General features: G+C 38.5%; 2 protein-coding genes across 2 annotated transcripts; both read right to left on the reverse strand.

The window, feature by feature from the left end:
* Positions 1-1,385: 1,385 nt before the first annotated feature.
* Positions 1,386-3,183, reverse strand: cd40lg (CD40 ligand). The gene is made up of 4 exons (XM_074674731.1): positions 2,935-3,183; positions 2,193-2,238; positions 1,971-2,078; positions 1,386-1,863 (listed from the first exon to the last, which is right to left on the reverse strand). Exons 1-4 carry the CDS (start codon positions 3,139-3,141, stop codon positions 1,487-1,489), a joined length of 738 nt encoding a protein of 245 aa, XP_074530832.1. The 5' UTR covers positions 3,142-3,183; the 3' UTR covers positions 1,386-1,486.
* Positions 3,184-4,419: 1,236 nt separating this feature from the next.
* On the reverse strand, positions 4,420-15,697 carry tmtops3a (teleost multiple tissue opsin 3a). Its single transcript, XM_074674211.1, has 4 exons — positions 15,186-15,697; positions 12,352-12,680; positions 7,801-8,034; positions 4,420-5,029 (listed from the first exon to the last, which is right to left on the reverse strand). The coding sequence occupies exons 1-4, from the start codon at positions 15,571-15,573 to the stop codon at positions 4,829-4,831; spliced, it is 1,152 nt and encodes a 383-aa protein (XP_074530312.1). The 5' UTR covers positions 15,574-15,697; the 3' UTR covers positions 4,420-4,828.
* Between the last annotated feature and the right edge of the window lie 6,635 nt (positions 15,698-22,332).

Here is a 22,332-nt window from a genome sequence, read left to right on the forward strand (position 1 = left end):
AAATCCACCAAAGCATGCTTTTCCACATGACATTCAGCACATGTCGGCTCACGATATTTGGGGGTTAAGGTTTGGTGGCATGAAACTCTTCACAGGATGGAAGCATTGACTAGATAACATCCTGTGAGTGTGTTCTGCCTCTGCTTCTAATCACACCTTCATAAAGATTCACTGTTTCCATGCTCTGTGAGAGGTGTTACTTTTCAGCCTTTACTGTGCCACATTTAGCATTTTTACACTACTCACTGCTTCTTTGGAAAAGTTTTACTCATATTTCAGCTCATACTTGTAGGTGACATTGTACCCACGTGCTAAAAGTAGAACAAAGTTTGTTGCTTGTGCAGTTCTCTGTAAAATCTAAAGTAAACATCACCTATAACAACATGTAAGGTGTTAAAACTTTAGTCTGCTTCTTGGCTGTTAGTTTAAATTAAGTTTTGCAGAATTTCCTGAATTTCCAGACTCTTAAATTTTGCTATATTTATATCAGCTTTAATTTGTCCAACAGATGCCAACAGATGTTTTCAATAATTGACATGTGAAAATAAATGGATACTGGGGGAAAGTAAAAATCATGCACATGATCCTGAAAGTAGACACTGCGCTCAGTTTCGAACAAAAATTGTCGTATCACGGCAAAAAAAAAAAAAAAAAAAACGCGCAGCTTGGTGCACACTTTCTTTACGATGTCGTTACTGAAAGTAGCTGCAGCCCTTGGGAACTAAACTACCTCTTTGTGGTCCTGTCTTGAGGAGCATCATAAAAGATACATCCTGTGCGATGTGGTTTCCTTTGTCCTAGAAATGTAAAACCAAAGCAGCGTAGGGTGAGCTAGATTTGCAAGACACAAAATGCCTTTTACCCAACATGTTGGTTTGATTTCTTTTTAAAGCATACATAAAACAAGTGTGGTTTGTTAAAAGAGTATCGTGGTCTTCATCAAAAAAAGTTCTCAGGGCACTTTGATTCCTGAAAAGAAGTTTACCCTGTAAAAGCACTCACTGGGCATTTTTGACAATTTTTTGGCATATCTATTTTTGTTAAACAAACAAACAAAAAATGCCCATCCTTTACGTCACATGTCAAACTCAGGGTATTTGTAAAGTTATGTTCCTTCCTGAGAAGAGGTGCTGTATAATTTTGTTTAAGTCTGATGTGCTCATCCCTTTAATTCCATCTACTTCCTGAAAGGGGAAGAACATGACAAAATAAAGAGTGGAGGACAAATAGTTTTGATAAAATATCAAAATTTCATTTCGCACTGGCAATATGAGGTAAAAATAAATATAAAATATAACTATTTACATTGCTCAATTATTACATACGGTATACATAAATGTCATGTTGAATAAGTTATAAGTTAAGAGCTTGCTCTTTGTCTCATAGTCCAAGAAAAAGCAAGAGTTTGATTGTTAATCCATTCTACTTAAACATGGCACCCAAAGCTTCCATCCATTTTAGGTCCAACCATGTTCAAACAGGGGTCCTACAGCTCATAGATCCCAAAAGTTGTCGCTCCCTCTTCATAGTCCACCAGTGCAGTGTCCTGAACCCAGATACTGAGCTGGTTTCCTTTCTCCAGAGTGAGTATCTCCCCCTGCATGGCTGTGCACATGTTGGGGAAAGAAACCTTGTGGCTGTCCAGGCTGCAGTAGGCCATCATGACAGGCTTTTCCTCGTCCACTTCACTCTTCCTCAGCATGACCTTGCTGGCCAGTGGGCGCTTAGAGTCACTCTTTGAGAAGGTAACCTTAGAGTACACATGGTACTTTCCAGGCTTCAGGATTTCTAGCCTGCTGCTCTTGTGGAGGAGGCTGATGTTACTTAGATCTGAGTGGCTTTTGTCCCAAAGGAGATATCCCTCTGGAGAGGAAAAGAAGAGATAACCAACCATGAAGCCATACATAAGTATTGAACAACTGAAATTTGCATTTGTTAATTCATAGCATTTAATCTCTTTGGTTTCTTACGATTAGGTATCTGTGTGACTGATGGCTGAAGGACCAACATTCGAGCAAAAGCTTTGGTGGGCTTTTCTTGAAGTTGACCTTTCTGCATGTTTGCTACAGGAAGAAATTCTGTAGAGACAAAGAAATGAAAAAAACAAAAAACAAAACAGTAAGTAAGTGTTAATGTTATTTTTACATAGTATAAAATTATTGTCATTAGATGTAAAAAAAAAAAAGGTTCACCTTGAGCTGGGTAGGGCTGTTGTTTTTCCTGTAAGAATATATAATTCTAAAAAAAGAAAGAAGAAGAAGAAGAAGGAGATTATTTTCTGTGGTCATTTTTGTAACATCCCCCTCTTTTTATGTTCTCAAAATGTGGTCATGTTGAAGCAAAGGTCTGTGCTTTAAATATCAAACCTGACCTGTTTTTCAACAGCATTTCCTGTGCTACGCTGGCCTGACGGACTAACACTTGTTGCACAAAGAGAGTGCAAACTCTGAGACTTGAACAGAGCAACTGCATGGTGGTTTCTTCACTGCATAAACTACAATCAAAGCAAGATACCTAACATTCATCTGGCAAGTCCTGAAAAATCTAATTTTTAAATTTTAATGATGAAATTTAGGCCTGAATTGATTGGAAAGAGTGAAAAAAAATTACCACATTACATGTTTGGTGTCTTGTCATGAGGTATTATTTTTATTCTAAGAAAACTGACAAGAAAATTGTCCTTCCCCTATGGTATAATTTTTAAGCAGTTAAGGACATTTTTGTCTTCTGATATTTAAGACATTTTTTGTACGTTATGTGATTGAGGCCCATATTAAGCCCTTTCTGACAAATTTTAACAAATAAGTCATCAACACTTGCTTGAACTTCAGTTTTTGCAGGAAGACACATTTCAAATTATTTCCCCCCTTTTTAAGAAAGGTAACAAGCAACTCATGGTCATCAGAACTGCACAATGAAAAAAAAAAATCTCACCATTTTGAAGGACAGATAGATGAATCCTCCGATGGACAGAAATAAATGCAGCAGCACCATGCCAACCAAAAAGTGGAGGACAGACTTGCTGTGGCTTTGTGACGGGAGGTGAGTTGGGATGAGGATGGGATGAGACCCATTGTGGTGTCGTGGAGGCACTGGTGGTGGCGGTTGTGGAGCCAAGCTGGTCTGGAAGGTGTTTATCATGATGGGCAGGAGGAATGGTGCAACCTAGAGAGGCCTGAGGTCCGTGGCATCCCATGCACCGTCTGACTGCTGCCCTCTCAGGCAGCTGAGTTTTTCTCTTGCTACTTCCTGGAAGCTTTGCAACCCTCAACATGTGTCTTTGAGAGATTTGTACGTGTGTGTGTGTGTGTGTGTGTGTGTGTGTGTGTGTGTGTGTGTGTGTGTGTGTGTGTGTGTGTGTGTGTGTGTGTGTGTGTGTGTGTGTGTGTGTGTATGTGTGTGTGTGTGTGTGTGTGTAAATGTGTGCATGTGTTGCCGTCAAATGTCATCTTGCTTTTCTGCATTTCCTTTCTGCCATGACGTGTCACACATTTCAGTATTTCTGTTAGTGTTTTAACACCTATAGATGCAGACATAGAACAACATTTCACACTAAATAAAGTATTAATGCATAATAATATTTAGTACTTCACTGATATTTGGGAGAATTTATGTATTGCTTGTTTAATTAGCTGTAGTTTAGCTTGTTCACAAAACCAACAACTACACCAATAACTTTTCAAATGTTCAAATACCTCCTTAAGTGTTATTCTGATATCCAGGTATGTCTTGAGTGTCCTGTCATATTGTATGGTATTGTATGGTATGTTTGGCATGTAATATCATACCAAATCTTTTAGAGTCATATTGTGTTGATTTGCACTGTATCATAAGAGCTAAATGCTCAGTTCAGATCACGTAGGTTTGTTGTGATAAACAGTGCAGCTTGTGGTCATCAGTTGAACTTTGGTGGTGTGATGCAGCATCACCCTGAAATGAGAGCTCTTTTTTTCACACTCACATGTGTGATAGGCTTCTTCTTCTGCAGCATATCCATAGACAAGGCCAAAACAGCTGCAGAAAAACAGAGTTCAACTCGATAAAAAGAGTTACTGAGGCTGTAATGTTGCATAGTAATGAACTTTTATCTTCTTCAGCTGTTTTCAAATGTATTTTCCCTTATGGTGGCATTTTTTTGAACGGGTTCTTGGAAGATTTAAACGACAAATAAACAATAATAAGAGTATTTCTTTTAGAAATGTCTTACTCTGTAAATAATGACATCGGTATGTGTTCTTTTAAAAAAAATCTGAATTTCCCAATTAATTTGTAAGATCACAAAGTTAATACACACACTAAAAAGAGAGTAGAGAAAACTCTCCAACAGCTTACAGCCTCACCTGGTGGTTAAAAATATCCTCAAGCTCTGAATCAATGCAAACAGAGAATACACAGTGTTCACATGTTTTAATACACCAATTGAAAGTGATTCATCAGTCCTGAATACATGGACTAGTACTTGAATCAAAAACACCCTTATGACTCTATTCAAAACCATCCAATGAACATGTTTTAAAAAACTATACAAACAACAAAATACATTAATTAGTTTGCAATTACTCTGAGCCTACATTCATAGAGTTTCAGGGTATAAAGAACAGCTTTACATGAACATTTCTAATACAAAGCACATAACAGCATACAAAGGAATATATAAAAGGCTGGAGTTTGTAGCTTTAAGTTTACATCCAAAAGTTAGAGATTGCTAGACCGTGGCTTTTTGAGATATATACAAAGAGCTTATATGTTTGTCTCTGAGTCATGGTTCAGAAAAAACACACACACTTGTTTCAACACTCAGAGTCAGGTTTAACAGATGAAGAGGCTGTTATGGAGTGTAGTGAACAACAAGAGTATGGCGGTCATTGTGCCGGCTGCAGAGGATCTGAGGTTGTGAAGAGCTGAGGGAAGTTTGTCCGCGAATGCGATAGGCACCAAAGAAATGTGTCCTCGGAGTCTGGAGCTCCTCTGCTTGAACAGACTCTGGCTCCCCGCTGCACTTCACCAAAGCCACAAAGCATCTGTGAAACTGTATTCAAATGAAAAAAAAAAAGAGTTTCAATGTTAAAGTGACAGATCTTCGTAAAACACTATTTAGTGGAGCTTTTAGCGTGGAATTCAGGAGCAGAACCACACCTAACCTGTTCAAACCCTCCTAACCCACTACGCCCTCTTGCTTTGTACACCCCTCCCCCCAACCCTTTTTCTCTTGGTTCCCACTGCTTCCCTTCTCCATTCAGTCCTAATAAAGGGGGGTCAGGCATGCCCAGAAGCTACAGCGGACTCCTTTTCAAAGCTCCCCCACAATGCTTGCATCATACAACACTCAATTGCTAATTCACATTTACATTAATATCTGTTTGAATGCTATGTTGATGTGTGCTTCTAACTAGTGAATTTACTATGTGTGCAGTAGATGAGACACATTTTCTGAAGGGGCATTAAAATGCGTTACACACTGTATTGTTGCACATCACATTAATTTTAACTTTTATGAAAAGTTCAGTGTTTTGCTTCTCAAGCTTTATTAATCAATCCCTTCCAAACATATCACATTGAAATTGAAATCAAAACCAATTTTTGCAAATTACAACCATGTAATAGAAGAATAAAGGACTAAAAAATACTTTATTCTAACTTTATGAGCAAAAGTGTATAAACAGGTAATGGTATGTCATGTTGTACCTCATTCTCTAGTCTCACACTGTATCTGTAAGGATCATATCACATACTGTTGAATCTTTTTTCATGATGTTGTATTGTGTCTTACTGTATATGGTTTCGTTTCCTATTCCATCATTATGTATCCTGTAGTATCGTACCTGAATTGTATTGCATACCACATTTTTTGTGTTGTGTTGTACTCCAACTTTCAGAATCATATCATAACATTTTGTATAATAAGGTTTAGTATTGTATGGTGTATTGTATCGTATATTGTATGCGCTAAATCAAGTCTATTGTACATAAGTCACATAAGAGCTTTTCTATAGGGACAATTCAAGTGTTGTGAATAATGTATTATCACAGTCTAATGCAGTGGTTCCCAACCTTTTTTGTCTCGTGTACCCCCTGAGATTCTTTCATCATGTATCAATCATGTGTGTTATTAATTCTTCAAAAGTAGAATGTAAAACAAGCAATTATTAAATCAAAGTCATTTCACTTTATCTCTGTACTTGAAAAGTCTAATTCTCTGGCATCTTTTTTTAGACTTTTCAACTCACATTAAACCAGTGTTTCTCAATTCCGGTCCTGGGTCCCCTCTGCCCTGCATGTTTTAGATGTTACCCTACTCCAGCACACCTGATTGAAATGAATGGCTCGTTATCAGGCTCGAGCAGAGCTTGATGACGAGCTGTCCGCAGGACCGGAATTGAGAAACACTGCATTAAACATAAAAAATAATATGTCACCTAAAAAAAAATCAATTATAGATATAGATAGATATAGATAAACACACCACAAAATAAACACAAAATCAAAAATAATCAACCTGCCTTTGTTAAATATAACTCTTGTAACTTTTAATAGAAAATAAATAAATCAACAAAAAATTTGAAAAAAAGAGCTCTCTTGAGTTAGTCCCCTTTAAACAGATATTTAAACTTTTAAAAACAGCAACAATAAAAAGATAATATTTAGACTTACTATAGCAGTTTTACTTTTTTCATTGATCATCTGAGCTTTTATCAGAAACTTGAGTTTGCTTGTCTTTTGTAAGCAGCTATACATCTGTTTTAGTTTTGATGGGGCTATGCCACTGGTTTTTGTCTCCCTGGGGAAACTAGTTGTAGTGCACACATACCATTTTATTCGCGGGCTCGTAATAAAATGGTACGTGTTTTCAAAGTTGAAAATAAATTATCAAATGTTTCCACGTACCCCCTGCAATGCGTACCCCTGGTTGGGAATCACTGGTCTACAAAAGCACATCAGGTCATATTAAGTCATATATATATAAATCCAATAGCAGGAGCAGTTTTTTGTTTTATTGTTTTTTTTTTTTTTGCGAGTATTACAGAACACAAAAATCAGCATCAGAAGATTTTAACATGTATATGGGGTAGAAAGCATTGGAACCCAGATAACATCTGGATAACATTGTTCTCAGTGTTATTTCTTTTGCAAAATCTTGGCACTCCTCAAAAAAGAAAACATCAAAGTTTTCCCATCAGTTTTTTTCTTTTTGAAAAAGACAAATATGGGCGTTAAAAACATGCTGACAGCTTGACAGCTAATCACAGCAATTTTTAGAATTTTGGTGGAATTATTTATTATCCATCCTGTCACCATGTAACTGACAGCACAGATTAAGTCTGTGGTGTAGTTGTGGAGAAATCAAACATTCCAACACAGGATTTAAATACACACAGTAACAAATGCTGTCCAATAAGTTAAAACGGATGACATTTGACACAGACATAATGGACTGTATCCCATCATGTGGAAATTTATTGCAGCTTATTGTTTTGTATTCTGTCACTATGTTTCATATCCCATCTGATCATATAGGTGATATTTTCAATCACTTATTGCAACAGACACAAGTATTCTGCCATCAAGTGTGCTGTCTGGAGTACCAAGGAAATGTGAGCGAGGAGACACTTCAGTGGGAAAATAGATGAGACTGATTAACACCCTGAGTGACCCAGAGCTATTGAGTTCTCCTCTGTGCATAAAACACTGTATCTTCCCCTCTGTATATTTAGATCCAGCTGATCTAAAGCTTATATAAAATACTTACAATCAGGGAATAAATCAGATATGGACCATGAGGTGGTGTGACAACAATCTCACCTGGTTGTTGAAGAAAATGTAGAGGACAGGGTTGACCACAGTGCTGAACTTGGCCAGGATCGAGGGTACAGCACTCGCCACAGGGGTGACCAATCCAGACCTGCCAAAGGTAGCCATCAGAGCCATTATCCCGTAGGGCAACCAGCACAGCATGAAGCAGGACACCATGGACAGCACCATCGTTAAGATGTGCTGCTCTCTGCGCTGAGCTGACAGAAGATTGATTTTACCCACCTGGAGACAGGACAGAGGAAGAGGCACAGAGGTTCAATGTGATGGGATAAAAACTTTACAGCTCTTTTTAAGATATTGTTCAAGAATCACTCTGGTTTGTGTATGAATATTTCAGCAGGTGTTGTCTGTGTGCAGGAAAGTACAGTCGTGGCTGAAAATTTTGAGAATGGCCCACATTTTGGTTTTCTTAAAGGTCATTTTTCGTGGCAAGACATGACATTGCAGTTAATTGCAATTCATCTGATCACCCTTCACAAACTAGACTTGATACAAATTGCCACTGTAAGAACTGGAAAACTAAATTTGTGCCATTCTCAAACTTTTGGTCACGACTGTGTAATCTAAGAAGGTAGAGTTTGCCTCCACCTACCTATTAACAATGATTTGGCTTACACTGTGAAAATGTTGATAAATTTAACTCAACTTGTTCAATGTACTATACATCCTTTGATATTCATTCACCCTCTGTCGTTCTTTCCCACTTTCTCTTCTCACTGATTAACCCTCACTGGAGACTTCTGGACTTCTGAGGATCAGCTGGTCTTTGAATTCCTCTATTCATAATGTTAAGTAGGTTATAATTATTCAATGTTATCTAAGTGTTTTGATGGCTTGAGATCAACTGCTCACTGCGGTTTTTAACTTAAATTCCATATTTAACACATTCCTTAATGCATAAACCTATTTGACAAAAAAGGAACATATTTTACATCTTAATCCGGCTTACATAAATGATTAAACACTTGAGTGTTCTTCCAAAAAATCTGATGACTCCCAAATTTAAAGAAGGAAACGCACAGAGATAGATTATCCCTGACTGTTCCCTTTCTTTCTCTTTTTTAGCTTTTTATAGCTTGTCACACACTGTTTGTAAATGGGTCACAGTCTTTTGTTGAGGTTATCTACAGATTATTATTCAGATCACAAAATCCCAGGTTTGTTGCAGCCAGTTTTTCTTCAGTCCAGGGAAAAAAACTCTGGGCAAAATAATTATTCTTTACATTATGGACAGATTGTCTCCTTGGAATGGGATAAATCTGCTAACACGTTGCATTCTCCTGGACATGAACGCCTCCTCCCCTCCCCTTCAGATAAGTTTCCATGGCAGCAGCTTGGCCAGTCAGAACTGTTGCTTATGGCTGGGTTTAAGCCTCTTTGAGGCATTTGAGGAACAACCAAGATCCCACTGATCCATCCAGCATGACTACTAAACAAGCTGGGCAGTTTTTTCTGTCGTATAGAAATGAGAGGCTAAACCGTGTTAATGCAAAGTGCCTGTGCACTAAAAGCTAAATGGATCCACCTCACTCAGCAGATGACCTCTTTTATCAGATTGTTTTTCACTCTGATTGGCTGAATGTCCACTGTCATACATGTTTCCTATGGAAAAGAATAGAAAAGTGAACTAAAATTTCTTGCTTTCAGAGCAACTTAAATCTCCTCAAAGGTGGAAACCGAGCATCAAAGTGTGTAAATTCAGTGTCACAGAGCTTTTTATCAAATATTCTTTATGTGGACAATGAGAAAAAAGAAGGGGTTGAAAATAGTTTTGTATGTTTCTTGGTTGGAACACATTGCTGAAATACTGTCCACACTTGTAGTGTCTCTGTCCACTTGATGTGCGTTTTCATTACATCCGTCCCAAAGGTCTCTCCTTGTCTACAAGGGTAAATCAGGAAGCGGTGGACTAAAATTAGCTTGGAGACAATATGTCAGAAGTCAAGTAGGTGCAGCCCCCTCCTAGAGTATTGCCACCTCCTCAGAGTTGCTGACATGCCCCTATGGTCATTGCCTGGTGTAATTACTCTGATGCTCTTAACAATGCTTCATTAATAAAAGACAGAGTTTGTTAGGTGAATGATGCCCTCCAGAGAGAAAAACCTTGCCTGCACTAACTCACTCTATTACACTTCATCTTGTATGAACACAGGTCATACCCTCTGTTCCCTCAGGTCTCTTCTTCTGCAACAACTATTCTGACTAAATTCCCTCAGCAGTTATTTCTGCATGGCTCAGTATTTTTCCTGTTTGATAATTAGTCAGAAAACACGTTGATTGTTATGAAAATATTGCGTATTTCAAGGAACAGTAAATCTGTAAGTAGTAGGGCTGCAAGAAAAAGACATAAAGCATCATATATGGGCAGCGCTGCCATGCAGAGACAAAATAAACAAGCTTGAGCCCCTCTGATGCTGTTGATGTAAGCATATCTGCCCCCCTGACATGCTAAACTAAGCCACCCATGGAGGAACAACAGAAGGTGCACAGACTGACGGGCCTGATGGGTTTCTAAGAAAAGCCTCAGGCTGGGCTCACAGGCAATGGCGGCACATGGATGAGCCCCTTGCTGACCAGCAAGTTAATCAAGTCTGCAAAGCCCTTCTCTGCTCTGTCTCCCTTGGGCACATGGTGTAAAAAATGAAAGGAATAGTGGTGCTTATATAATAGCCGGTAACCAATAGTGACGGTTTGCTTCCATGTCTAAATTTATCTTCTGGGTGATTCATGGACAGGGATAGCATCTACAGAGTGCAAGGAGGGTCCTAACACCAATTCAGAGTCCCTAACTGTCAATTAATTGATTGACTGGCAGGTTTATGTAAGAGTGACCAAGGCAGGGATGAGTCACTGGAAACTTAGAAGGGGTCATTACCTGAAAGGACACAAGCTGCGCACCACACACTCCCAAGACGACATTTCCGAGACACTTCCCCCTCTGGAGAAAGTGATTGAAGGATTCTAAACACAGAGCTATGGATTTAAGGCTTATTTTGCTAGATGTTCTTGGAAATTGCCTCCCAGACACAAGAGCAGGTTTAAATAAGTGTCTGACAGCCATGACTTAACCTCAGGGAGATGATTCTTTGTCATAAAAAGAGCTTGGCATCTGCATCCCCAGTGAGAAACTCAGCAGTTTGAATTAAATTTGATGCCCCCTGTGGACAAAGTAGTTCCTCTTAGTTTGTCCTGTGCATGTTAAAGTTTTTTTTCTCTTGAAATGTCATCCTCTTGTCTTCTAACAGCCAAAATTACTACCTGCTGGGAATCTCTTTTGCAGAATATGTAAAAAAAAAAAAAAAAAAAAAGCCTGTTTCTCAGGTTTCTCAGGATGTTGTGACTCATTTTGTATGACAGCTATCTAGCTGCTGTAACTGTTGGAGCCATGGGGAAGTTAATTGACTGTCTTTGTTGTGAGAAGTGACTTACTCATGGCTAAGTTGATTCTTTCATCAGTACAGCACAGCTGTTGGGAATATTTTTATCCAAGCTGGATGAGGCTTATTATAAAAGGTTTTTATTTTAAGCTACCAACACAGAGGTCAAAAGAACTAAAGATATTTACCTGAAATTGCTTTTGTAAGTCATTTGTTGATATCAATATTACTATCTTTTGTATAACCGGCCAAATAATAATAAACTAATAACGATAATAATAATAATAATAATAATAATAATAATAATAACAATAATAATAATAATAATAATAATAATAATAACGGTAATAATAATTGATGATAATAATTATTGATGATAATAATAATAATAATAACAGTAATAATAATTGATAATAATTGATACCAATATTACTATCTTTTGTATATCCGGTCAAATAATAACAAACAAATAATAACAGTAGTAATAATAATAATATTAATAATAATACAATTGTTAGGGCTTTATAGTTGTGCAAATGCAAATAATAAAATGTGCCCACATTCCTAAGAAAATGAAAATTACAGCTTCATACATGCAATCTATGTCTTTTAATACTGAACTCTGAGTCAATGCTTGTACTGTTTAGTGTCAGGCAATTTTTCCAGACTGTGATGACAGCAAAACCATGTATGCAGCTATTTGACAAGTAAATAAAATGGAGATGTATACATATGTCTTCATTAGGGATCGTTACTGTGAAGAATAAAGGGAGCAATATGGATTTTAATGGTATTCAGAATGTGAAGTATCTCAGTGTCATATGAAATAGTTGTTTGAGCATAAGGACACAATTAAAAACATATTTCTAAACTGTCTCTAAAATATTCTCCAAAAGAACCATGCATTCCATGTATCCATTATCTCTTTCTGCTCATCTCATTTAGGGTCACTGGGGTCACAGTGGGACAGAGCCAATCCCAGCTGTTATTTGGCGAGGGGGCAGAGTCTAATACAAAGATAACTCTTCAAATCACATATGAAGGCAAACATACAAAAAACTCCTGTGAACTTTATCTAACATTATCTATGTTTCACTGGAACTGTTTTGTCAAACATGTTTTATTTAGATTTGTGTTTCTGCAGCAGGTCAGAAGAACTCACCCTCCGGATTGCCACAAGGATCCGTCCATAGGAGTAAATCATGAGCAGCAGGGGCAGCATCAGACAGAAGATAAAGAGGCACAGCACATATGAGATGCTGGTAGGTGAGCGAAGGTGCCACTGGACGGAACATGTTGTCCCAGGTCCCTCAGGCCCGTAGCTGCTCCAACCCAGGAGGGGCGGGAGGGTCCAGAAGAGGGAATAAAGCCAGGAGCCTCCGACACAGAACCAAGCCTTCCTGAAGTCAGAGATGTCGACGCTTGAAGAGTGCAGCACGGCGGTGTAACGCTCGTATGAGAGGACAGAAAGTGACACCAAGGACACAATTCCTTTGAGAGCATGAAAACACAGAAAATTAGAATTTTACAAGTGACAGCACACACCTTGAACAGAAATTCATTCAACTCAAATCCTTTTAAACCCTAAGAACTCTTAAGCCAATGAGCAAATGAGACCAGTAAATCTACCACAACTTGCTTTCTACTAACTCTTTTACCACAAAATGAAATTTTTAAAAACAAGGGCAATTTCAAGGGCTTATGACTGACAAGGTCCTGAAAGTAAAAGGACTTATAACAGTGGTTGGGTTTAATGTGATATTCTAAACATGGAGCTGGAATCACTGTGGGTGTTTCTCATATATGATCATGTATAAGCATGCTTGCTTTGCATTTTAGGTTCCCTTTGTCCTCTATCAAGTCAATCTAAACATACATGTGATGTAAGGGCATTTAATGCAGGGTCAAAGGCCAAATTCAAAAAGTTAGCCCCAAAATCTCATCCTATTTCACCCCTAACCTTAGAATTTAGGGAGAGACAGTTTGACGGCTCTTAATAGACCTGTAGTCAGCTCTGCCCTCTGATTGGTTGAAGGGCATGACAGACAATCAGTGTTTTCTGGGCTGTTTTTCATTCATAGCTGTGATGCTATAGCAGCACACTGCGCTGAGGCTGTGTGTTAGAGTGCTTTATGTTTGGCGCTTTTGTTGAACACTTTCTTTGAACTTTATATCTATATTAATGAAAGCTCTCAGTCAAATATTATAACGAACATCCCAAACTTAAAGGGTCTGTGAGGAGTTTTTGAGTGATCTTGCAAAAGTCTCCCTTCTAGATATATGCCTACAAATTTCAAAATGCTACTTCTTAGCTTCCCTATCCGATAGTTACCCAGCAGGACCAGATTGAATTACGGCAAATCTAAGTCTCTATGACAATACCACACCAGCTCACAAAGTTTAGAAATGAGAAGAGAGATCTGTGTGTTTCTCTGCTAAAAACTATTTCTGCGATTAAGTTTGTAGTAATGGTGGACACTGGAGCCTAACTGTCCAATAGAAAAAGGACAGAAGAGCAGAAGAAAGATAAATGGGAGAGTGATAAAGCACAGGCTAAAGGCTAACACGGGGCTAAACTGTTTGTGATAATGTTCCTTCCAACCCACATGCAGCAGTTATTCTGCAGTGGTCTGTTCAAACTTGAGAGTCTATCTATAAAATGAAGAGTGAGGTTACGTTGGCTTTTCATGGTAGATGACTGGCAGGACAAAGCTAACCAGGATTCACGAACGTTACACATAATGGACACATCTTAGAGCACCAGGTTGCCAGCTGGGCTGAATATAGACAGCTACTAAACTACGTACAAACTGACAGTGTTTCCTTGTTTTCATGTTAGCCTACAGATACGTCGGCGCATTAGGCTGCCGATAGCACTACATATAGCCAGCTACTACATTTGTTTGATATCACATTTCAAACCGTAGCTCTACGTAACTTTACTAATAAATACCTTACCTCGGGCAATGTATCCAGAAAAAAGTTGTCTTTACAAGGAAAAAATGTTTCGATCCAAACTCCATTTAATTCCAAAACAAACACACACCTCACTAAAGGTAATTTACAACAGTGTGCGTGAGACTCTGGCCAGAAGGTGGTGAGGCAGTCCAATTAAAACAGATCCTCCTCATAACATCATTAATTTTTTTCTTGAAGCACTGGGGATGTGTTTTTGCTTAGCAGTTTTATCTTTGCAGTTTTAGCTGTGACAAAAGTCTATGAACTTAAAACAGTTGTATATAGGATTTTAAAACAATATTTCCCTTAACCCACTGGTTTGTTGTCTGTTGATGTTAGGAAAAGCCCAAAATAGAGTCTTGTTTTACATTTTATGCATTTTAGCTTGTATCTCCTAATACTATGGTAAAAAAGGTTCCAAAGTGTGTATGTGTTGGTGATTATTCCTCAAGACTTCCCTGGCACACCCAATTCCAAAAACAACTGGACATCCCTGACCAAAGAACCTCACTCAGGAGCAGCTATACTGCAAACACTTCACATATAGGACTTTCCCCTTTTGTTGCAAAGGAAAACTCAAGGCCAAAAGGTCTCCAAGGAAAGAAGAAAATGTGTCGTTGAGTTTTCCTGCAAGCCTTCCTATAGGGGAAGGCTTTATAGGTGATAATGCTGCTCTGACCAACACCTTTGATCCCTGCTGAAAAAAACTGATACACTTGGTGCACCGTTGTACATGTAATTACCTACACAGTAAATAACTTGACTGACCTTTGACCTTGTAGGTAGCACCATAATAAGACAGAAATGTCCATGTTCAATGTCTCAACAAGTGGATTCTTTGACAGAAATATGAAGCAATATAGTCTGCAGCAGTGTGACACTTAAACTAGATATATTTTTAATGTGGGTCAAAATGAATTGAAACATTCCTCTTTAAACGTTCAAATGTCATCAGTCTGGAGTTTCATCATTTGAAGCCTTGATACAGATTCCTGCTTTGGATAGACATTTATGACCACATGCGACTATGATACTCACCAAAGAGGGAGTTAGCGAAGCCGTACCACTTGCAGCCGTACTCTCCGATCAGCCATCTACCCTGCAGACTCGCAGCGAAGCTGAAAGGTGTCCCGAAAACGCAGACGAGGATGTCGCTCAAACTGATGTTCAACAGGATGAGGTTGATAGGAGTCCACAGGGAGCGAAACTTTGCGAACACGAGGAGAGCGAGGAAGTTGCCGAGGACTCCCGCCACGAGGATAAAGCCAAGGCATACTGCCACCACCGTGTGTCCGCTCCGGCTCAGCCCGCCGGGAGGGCTCTGGGGCGCCGGGGAGTCCCGCAGGGTGGAGTCGATGCTGGGGCTGAAGCTGGAGAGAGAGCTGTCTATGGTGCTGATGTTACAACCGCTCGCGTGGATGACCATAGCAGAGAGGAGAGCAGAGGCTTGCAGAGGAGCTGGACGCGAAGTGTGTTGGACAAAATCCTTCGCGGCTCCTATGAGCTTCACGCGTTGTGAGGTCCAATATGACACAGTTATGAGGAATGCATTGAATGTTCCCTGTGCACATCTTTATACCTGCACTCAATAGTACATGGAAATTAATCCACCCCTTTTCTTTACAACACTTTGACCTTCTGTAGTTCTTCCTTACAATAAGTGGCCTCGTATCGATCACAATAGTGTACGTTATACCAACAACTTATTCAAATCCAATCCTTACCAGCTTTAGTCTAATAATTTAATGCAATGAGTTGGGATCTTTAGTCAAACGGCTTCCATTGGATTTTTGCTGAATGTATGGATAAGTGCTCATATCTGCCTCATGGTGATTTCTCTCAATAAGAGATTACACTTTGGGTACAACACACAGTTCTTTTGCTAATCTGTGCATTTCATATTGATAACTTGATTCTATGCAAGAATGAATCCACAAAGTAAATCAACAAAAGAAGAGAAAGTTATACACCTTTCCAGTGTTTTATGTCCACAAAGCTTCTAAAACAGTAAAACAAAGTCAAGCATCAAGGTTATCTCCCGGGGCATTTTGTTCTTCAGCCAGCAGTACCACACATCCATCTCCCACAAACAGGAAGGCACTGTGAGAAAATACAAATACACTTACTTTACTCAGAGGGCAATGGGAAAACTTTATTACATAATGTAATAATCCCCACACCTTTACTGAACAACTTGTATTTTATTGTTTCATTTTAAGTTCGTAATCATTTCTGTGCTACTGTCTGAATCAAAGATACCTTAAGTTGACTCCAGAGTGAAAATGCGTGTTAGAATCTCATTCATCCATTATCTTTATTGCCTATCCTCTAAGGCGCACAGGGTTGGAGCAAATCCCATCTGACCTCAAGCAAGAGGCGGGATACGACCTAGATTGGTCTTCAGTTATTCACAGAACAGTCACATATTGATGGGCATCCACAAACACACTCAAACCTATGGAAACTTTCTTGCTGTTTGGCTAAGATACTAACTAGTGAATCACCGTGTGGCTCATGTTCAAAGTCTAGGTATCTTGTGTTCATACGACAGCTACCAACACATGCTTGGAAAGTGTTTAATGTACACAGACTTAATGGCTTAAAGCATCAGTCCCCGGTCATGGGAATACTGTTACAGGCCTTTCCTAATTATATATATGTCCATTATAAATCTGGAGCAAATTGACCCAGATTTGGATTTGGAAATCCCTTTTTTTCTTTTTTTCTTTTGTCTTTTTGGCTTTTCAGGATCGTGTAATATATCTTAGTTTTATGCTGGTTTTTCAAAGCAACATAGGATTGAATTCCCTGATACAGATGCACAGTTTTCATGATTACTATATCTAGATTACCAGTGCTCTAAATGGGACAACATATCACAAAGTGGGCTACTAGCTATGCAAAGAACAACAGGTTAAAGAGCCAGCATGGGGTCGCTTTAAGTATTTCTTATATTAAGACAAAAACAACAACAACAACAAAAAAAATATTAACACTCACTTCCATTTAAAAAATAAATAAAACAAATTATAGCCCCACCCATCTGAGCATCAAAACACAAACAACAACAGCAACAACAGCAACAACACCAACAACAACAACAACAGCGACAACAACAAAAACAAATGTCCAGTAGTCAAACCAAACCTGTCAAACCAAATAAAGAATGTTCAGGAAAAAACATAAAACACATGATACTTGACTGTTCAACTTCACTACCAAGTGCAATGTCCCTCCCTGTGATGATGGTTATATTACACCTGAACCTGTTGAAGAGGCAGACCAATCTCTGGTATTCTGTCAGAATACGGGACTGGCTGGATGGGTAGTAAGGAATGACACTTATAGAAATGGTTTATATGTACCTACCATTTGAAGCTTCAATCACATAAGAGGTCTTCTTCAGTCTGAATCAATCTGGCCAATGATGGCAGCGGAAACCTACAGGCAGCATGCTGCAATGCCCCTTCTTTGTGCTCTGCAATCAGCAGCATAGGTCTGTTGAGGCTTGATTGGTTTACAACTGCAGAACTAATCTGCTCCTCCCCAATATTGGCCTCTGATCAGTCTGATTATGCCTGACTCAAGGGAGAAAGAGGGAGTATAGAATCCGGCCTATAGGGATCTCTGATTCATGTCTTTTGGAGGACTAATGATTGTTAGATTTTCCTCCTTCACACCCTGCAGTGGCTCAATATAGAAAAGCATAAAGCTAAAGAAGCACCTTAAGTACATAGTTGAAAATGGCACTGTACACTGTAAAAAATGGGTTCTTCAGTATATCGGTATTAAAAGACAAATGTTCATTATTCTAATTTTGCACAAATTTGGGATGCTGCCAAGGATTTTGGCTTCATGAAAAACTATGATTTCATTTATTTATATATTGCTCTTGTTGTTTTTAAGGCCTTTTCCTTAATTTTTGAATTTTGGGGTAGTTTTCTCATTAGAATCTGCATCAAAAAACAACAAACAATAGAAAATTGAAAAAAAAAAAGATTAGATGAAGAGCAAGACCAGTTGCTTGAGAAAAATCACTGACAGCTGCACGACTTCATAAGACTTGTTAAAATGTGGCAGGAAATAAATCATAAAAAGAATTCAGTCACTTTGCTAAAATAATTAATCGAATCCTAGGTATTTTTTAGACGTTTCTTGTACGACTGGCTCTGAAAAGGTCTTGGAATTACATTGGTGTGATGCTTTTCAGCAGAAAAACAAGTCCTTTTCTAGGATATCTGAGATTACTGACCACACTTTGTCAAATACGATGTGCAGTAAGTTTTCAGTGCTGTCAAGTGACAAATTACCTTATGAATACTAACATAATTGAAACTCTGGGGTACTTTGCATGACCATGTCCATTCGCTCTATTGTTCCACTTGCATATTGAATGGTGCGCTTTGAATAGAAGAGGCGTTGAAAAGGCTATGATATCCAGTGAATCATTTTGTAATTGAAAGTTTCTCAGCCTACAGACCAGCCTTTTATTCAAGCGAACACACACTGTATCATTATAAAATTGTGATAGACTGCAAAGCACAATGAATAAAAAATACATCAAAATGATGCTCAAACAGCGAACACCTGGCTTATTGTTCTTTCTAGTATGAGCTTTATATTCTTCAGTGGTGTGGAATAGGGTTGTTCTGAAATAAAATATAGATATTTAAATAGGAAGATAAACTTCAATCGACTAAATAGCTCAATTAAAACTAATTAAGAACATTTAGAAAACAATGAAATTAAGCATAAAGCATAACAACAAAACACAGAGACAGAGGAGTACACAGGTGAGCTAATGTTTCCAGAGCTAGCACTAGCTTTGGTAGTCTTTATGGCTTAACACCCACTAAAAACACAGCCCACATATAATTTTAAGGCATCAAGATGTCATCTGTGCCGGCAAGAGCGTTACAGCCCCAGCTAGTGGCAGGTGGCTGCATCACAGCTCAGATGCAATATATAACCAATATTTTTGGCCTTTGAGTAAATACATTTGATCATTTAGCCAACTACACATGCTACCCCCTACTGTGAATTTTTAAGCAATGAAGGTCAATAACCACAATGCACTTCCTTCATACATAAGGTTGGGAAGCACATCCTTTTCACATTAAACGACTTCATCAATCATGTAGTAAGATGGCTAAGCTAAGCTAACAAATCAGACTGTATAGATATATGTAGATATGTGTTTTTCTACTTACACAGCTATTGATGTAGTTTAAATATTTTGAACCACATAAAAAATATTACACACCATTTTACGACTTTACACCATTTTATGATGTTTCTAGCCAGACTTATATTGACTGAGGAGCTTCAAAACACTTTGAGCCAGTCAAGTACAAGTAAGCCCTTGTCTTGTAGCTATTTAAAAACTCTGCCTGGTTTTGTATAAATGCAGGCATCTCTTTCTTACACAAAATGGTGATGTAATTGAAAAGCATGATGTTCAGTGTCAGACACAGCTCAACACTCCTTAGATCCTCAGGCAGTCATCATATATTTACCTGCATAGCTTACTAAGCTCCCATACACATACCCTCAGCAGGAGCAGTTCAACAAAGCTATCTATCCATGAGAAACCATTTCTCTACAAATATAATCCAGTTTCACTCATATGAAGTAGTGAACTGCGCTGCCGCCTCTCTGAAACACTCTCCCACAATGCTGTGTGCTCTTGTGGTCTGATGTTCAATAAATGCAGTGTTCTCTCTCTAAATGCAGTGTGTTCCAGAAGTCTCTGAAGAGCTTTGCACTTCCATTTTGAGGGTGATAGAGAACCTTCATAAAGTCTGAATTTTGTTCAGGTTAGGCTTTCATCTGGTGCATTAAGGCAGCAGTGTTGATCTGCACAGCCAGAGAGAGATGTAGATGTGAGTATCTTTGCTCAGTGTGCAGTGAAAGAGGTAGATATTTCTACAACACAATCATAACAACATTAACAAAAACATAGTTTCTTTTATATTTTGCACCAAATATGTGTGCTTTCATCGCTGAGTGACTGTGACATGTCTTTGCTGTAGTCTTATTTTAACAAAAACATTTGTATTGCTTTGGATCGCTGAGGGAATGTGAAGGACAGAAAGCCTTCTTCTCTCCGCCTGAAAAGCCTGAGCCTGTGTCAGAGTCAGTGCACCCACTGGAATAGGGCCCAGTTTGCCTGTTTGATAATCAATGTTCATACTGCACCAGATGGTAAGAAAGTAATATCATTAAAGCAACATCAGAAATCCTCCTTCATCATGAGGAGATGACATCTTCTCCATCTGTTACAGTTAATTGTGAGCACTGTCATTTTGTTCCTGGCTGACAATAACATGACCAGTTGGTGAGCTGACGCTTAAACATGTAAGAACCATTTGTATGAATAATGTCGTTTTCACATTTTAAAAAAAGGATGTAAGGGAACAGAGAATGATTCAGACTGTAGAGGAAGTGTGAGTGGCCTGTCTGGGTAGAGTTTGCATGATTATATCACCTGAGTGTGGACCCCACTTATGATTTTGCAAAATGGAATGGAAATGAAATAAATGTTAGTGGGTAAAAGTGACTGTTAGATCTGATTCCAACCAGAGCTGGAATCAAATTGCCTGTTAAAGGACAGTCGCTGTGATTTTTACAGCAACATTATCTATTCATAGTAGGTCTTCAAATTAGGCTCTATGTGTCAGCAGGACAGTTTTTTAGAGACATAATAAACAAAGTGAATTGCTATACAGTAAATGGTTGCATCTTAATACTTCAGTCATTATCCCCTCTGTCTCAGTTACAGTCAAAGTAAATGAGAACAGTGGACAGAAGCAGACTATATATAAGACAAGTTGTAAAAAGAAGAGATATTTGACTAGCCCACACAAGGGATACAATTCCAATGTTGGATCAGTTCTATCTTGTTCCAGAGCATCAGTCTAATTGAAAACTCCAGCACTGTTGTTATACCATTAACCTGTGTGACAATTAAGAAAAAACTATGATTGTTTTGAAGCTTTAAATTATGCTTAAAAAAAAAAAAAGTCACATTGACACAATTGTTTGAGCTGTGAAAAAGGATGTCGTTGCCCATAGATTCAGTTAAAGCATACCCCAGAGCTTCTGTCAGATCATTCTTTCCTTTACAGTACTCTATCAAATCTAAGGATCTATAACTACTGTGAGAAACTATTGTCTAAATAGTACATAGCTGTAGTGTTTTGAAGCCTATCCTCACAAGATGCTATGTTCGAAAAGCTGACACAACCTAACTTTTATTCTGATGCATCTTTGATTCATTTAGGAAACAACAAAATAGTTTCAAAAATCACAACAATCTCCCTATTTGGTCGGTCTTTCAATCAGTCAAATCTGTTGAAACTTCATTTTAATTGTGCAAAACCATGATTGTTGAGAACATTATAAATGATACCCTATGGACTCTGCTGAAATAAGCACCCAGTCCCTGGCTGTACATAAAAAATCTCAGCAGGCGGTGTTTCTTTATCCGCTGATTTATTTAAGTTGACATATCATTTTATTTAGTATTGCTCACATCACTCTTTAAAGAAAGCTTTAAGTCAAAAGAAGATATTCATACAATGACATGACAATCCTTCATTTCCTTTCTTTTTTTTTTTTTTTTTTTCAGAGTATCTTAAATATCCTAACATTATCATCAATATGGTTGGTAGGCAACTATTAACATCAATATATAAACACTCTAACTTAATACTGGTCTATTTACTGGTGTTGGCCCACTATGAGAAGTGCCTGTTAAAGAAAATGCCCTTCATTAAACTGAACCACAAAGGAAGCCACTACATACACAGTGCTCTGAGCTCTACAGGGGCATGGACAGAGTTGAAGAACAGGTTTGTCAGAGAGCGTTCCCTTTCAGAGAAGAGTTCCTCTTAGCACATACTGAGGTACTGAGGTCATCTGACGAGGGAATGGAAATAGCAAAGTAGGGATTGGAAGCGCTGCTGTTTCTCCCTTGTGATCTCTCAGGTGGCGCTCTGAGTCCTGTTTGACGAGGAAATTTCTGACAGCTACAAGGGGGAGCAGAGAGCGAAGTGGCTTTCCAGACACACAGGTAAAGACTGTTCTACATCCAGCTGCAGCCGCCCCCTCTTCAATACCAGTAAAGGTCCTTCTTTTCCAGAGGGCGCCCTAGAAGAGAGGAGACAAAATTAGATAGAATGTG

The sequence above is a fragment of the Halichoeres trimaculatus genome, unplaced genomic scaffold (genome assembly GCF_033239565.1).
Source record: "Halichoeres trimaculatus isolate MK-OKI-2021-1 unplaced genomic scaffold, fHalTri1.1 fHalTri1_scaffold_7, whole genome shotgun sequence".
NCBI lineage: Eukaryota > Metazoa > Chordata > Actinopteri > Labriformes > Labridae > Halichoeres > Halichoeres trimaculatus.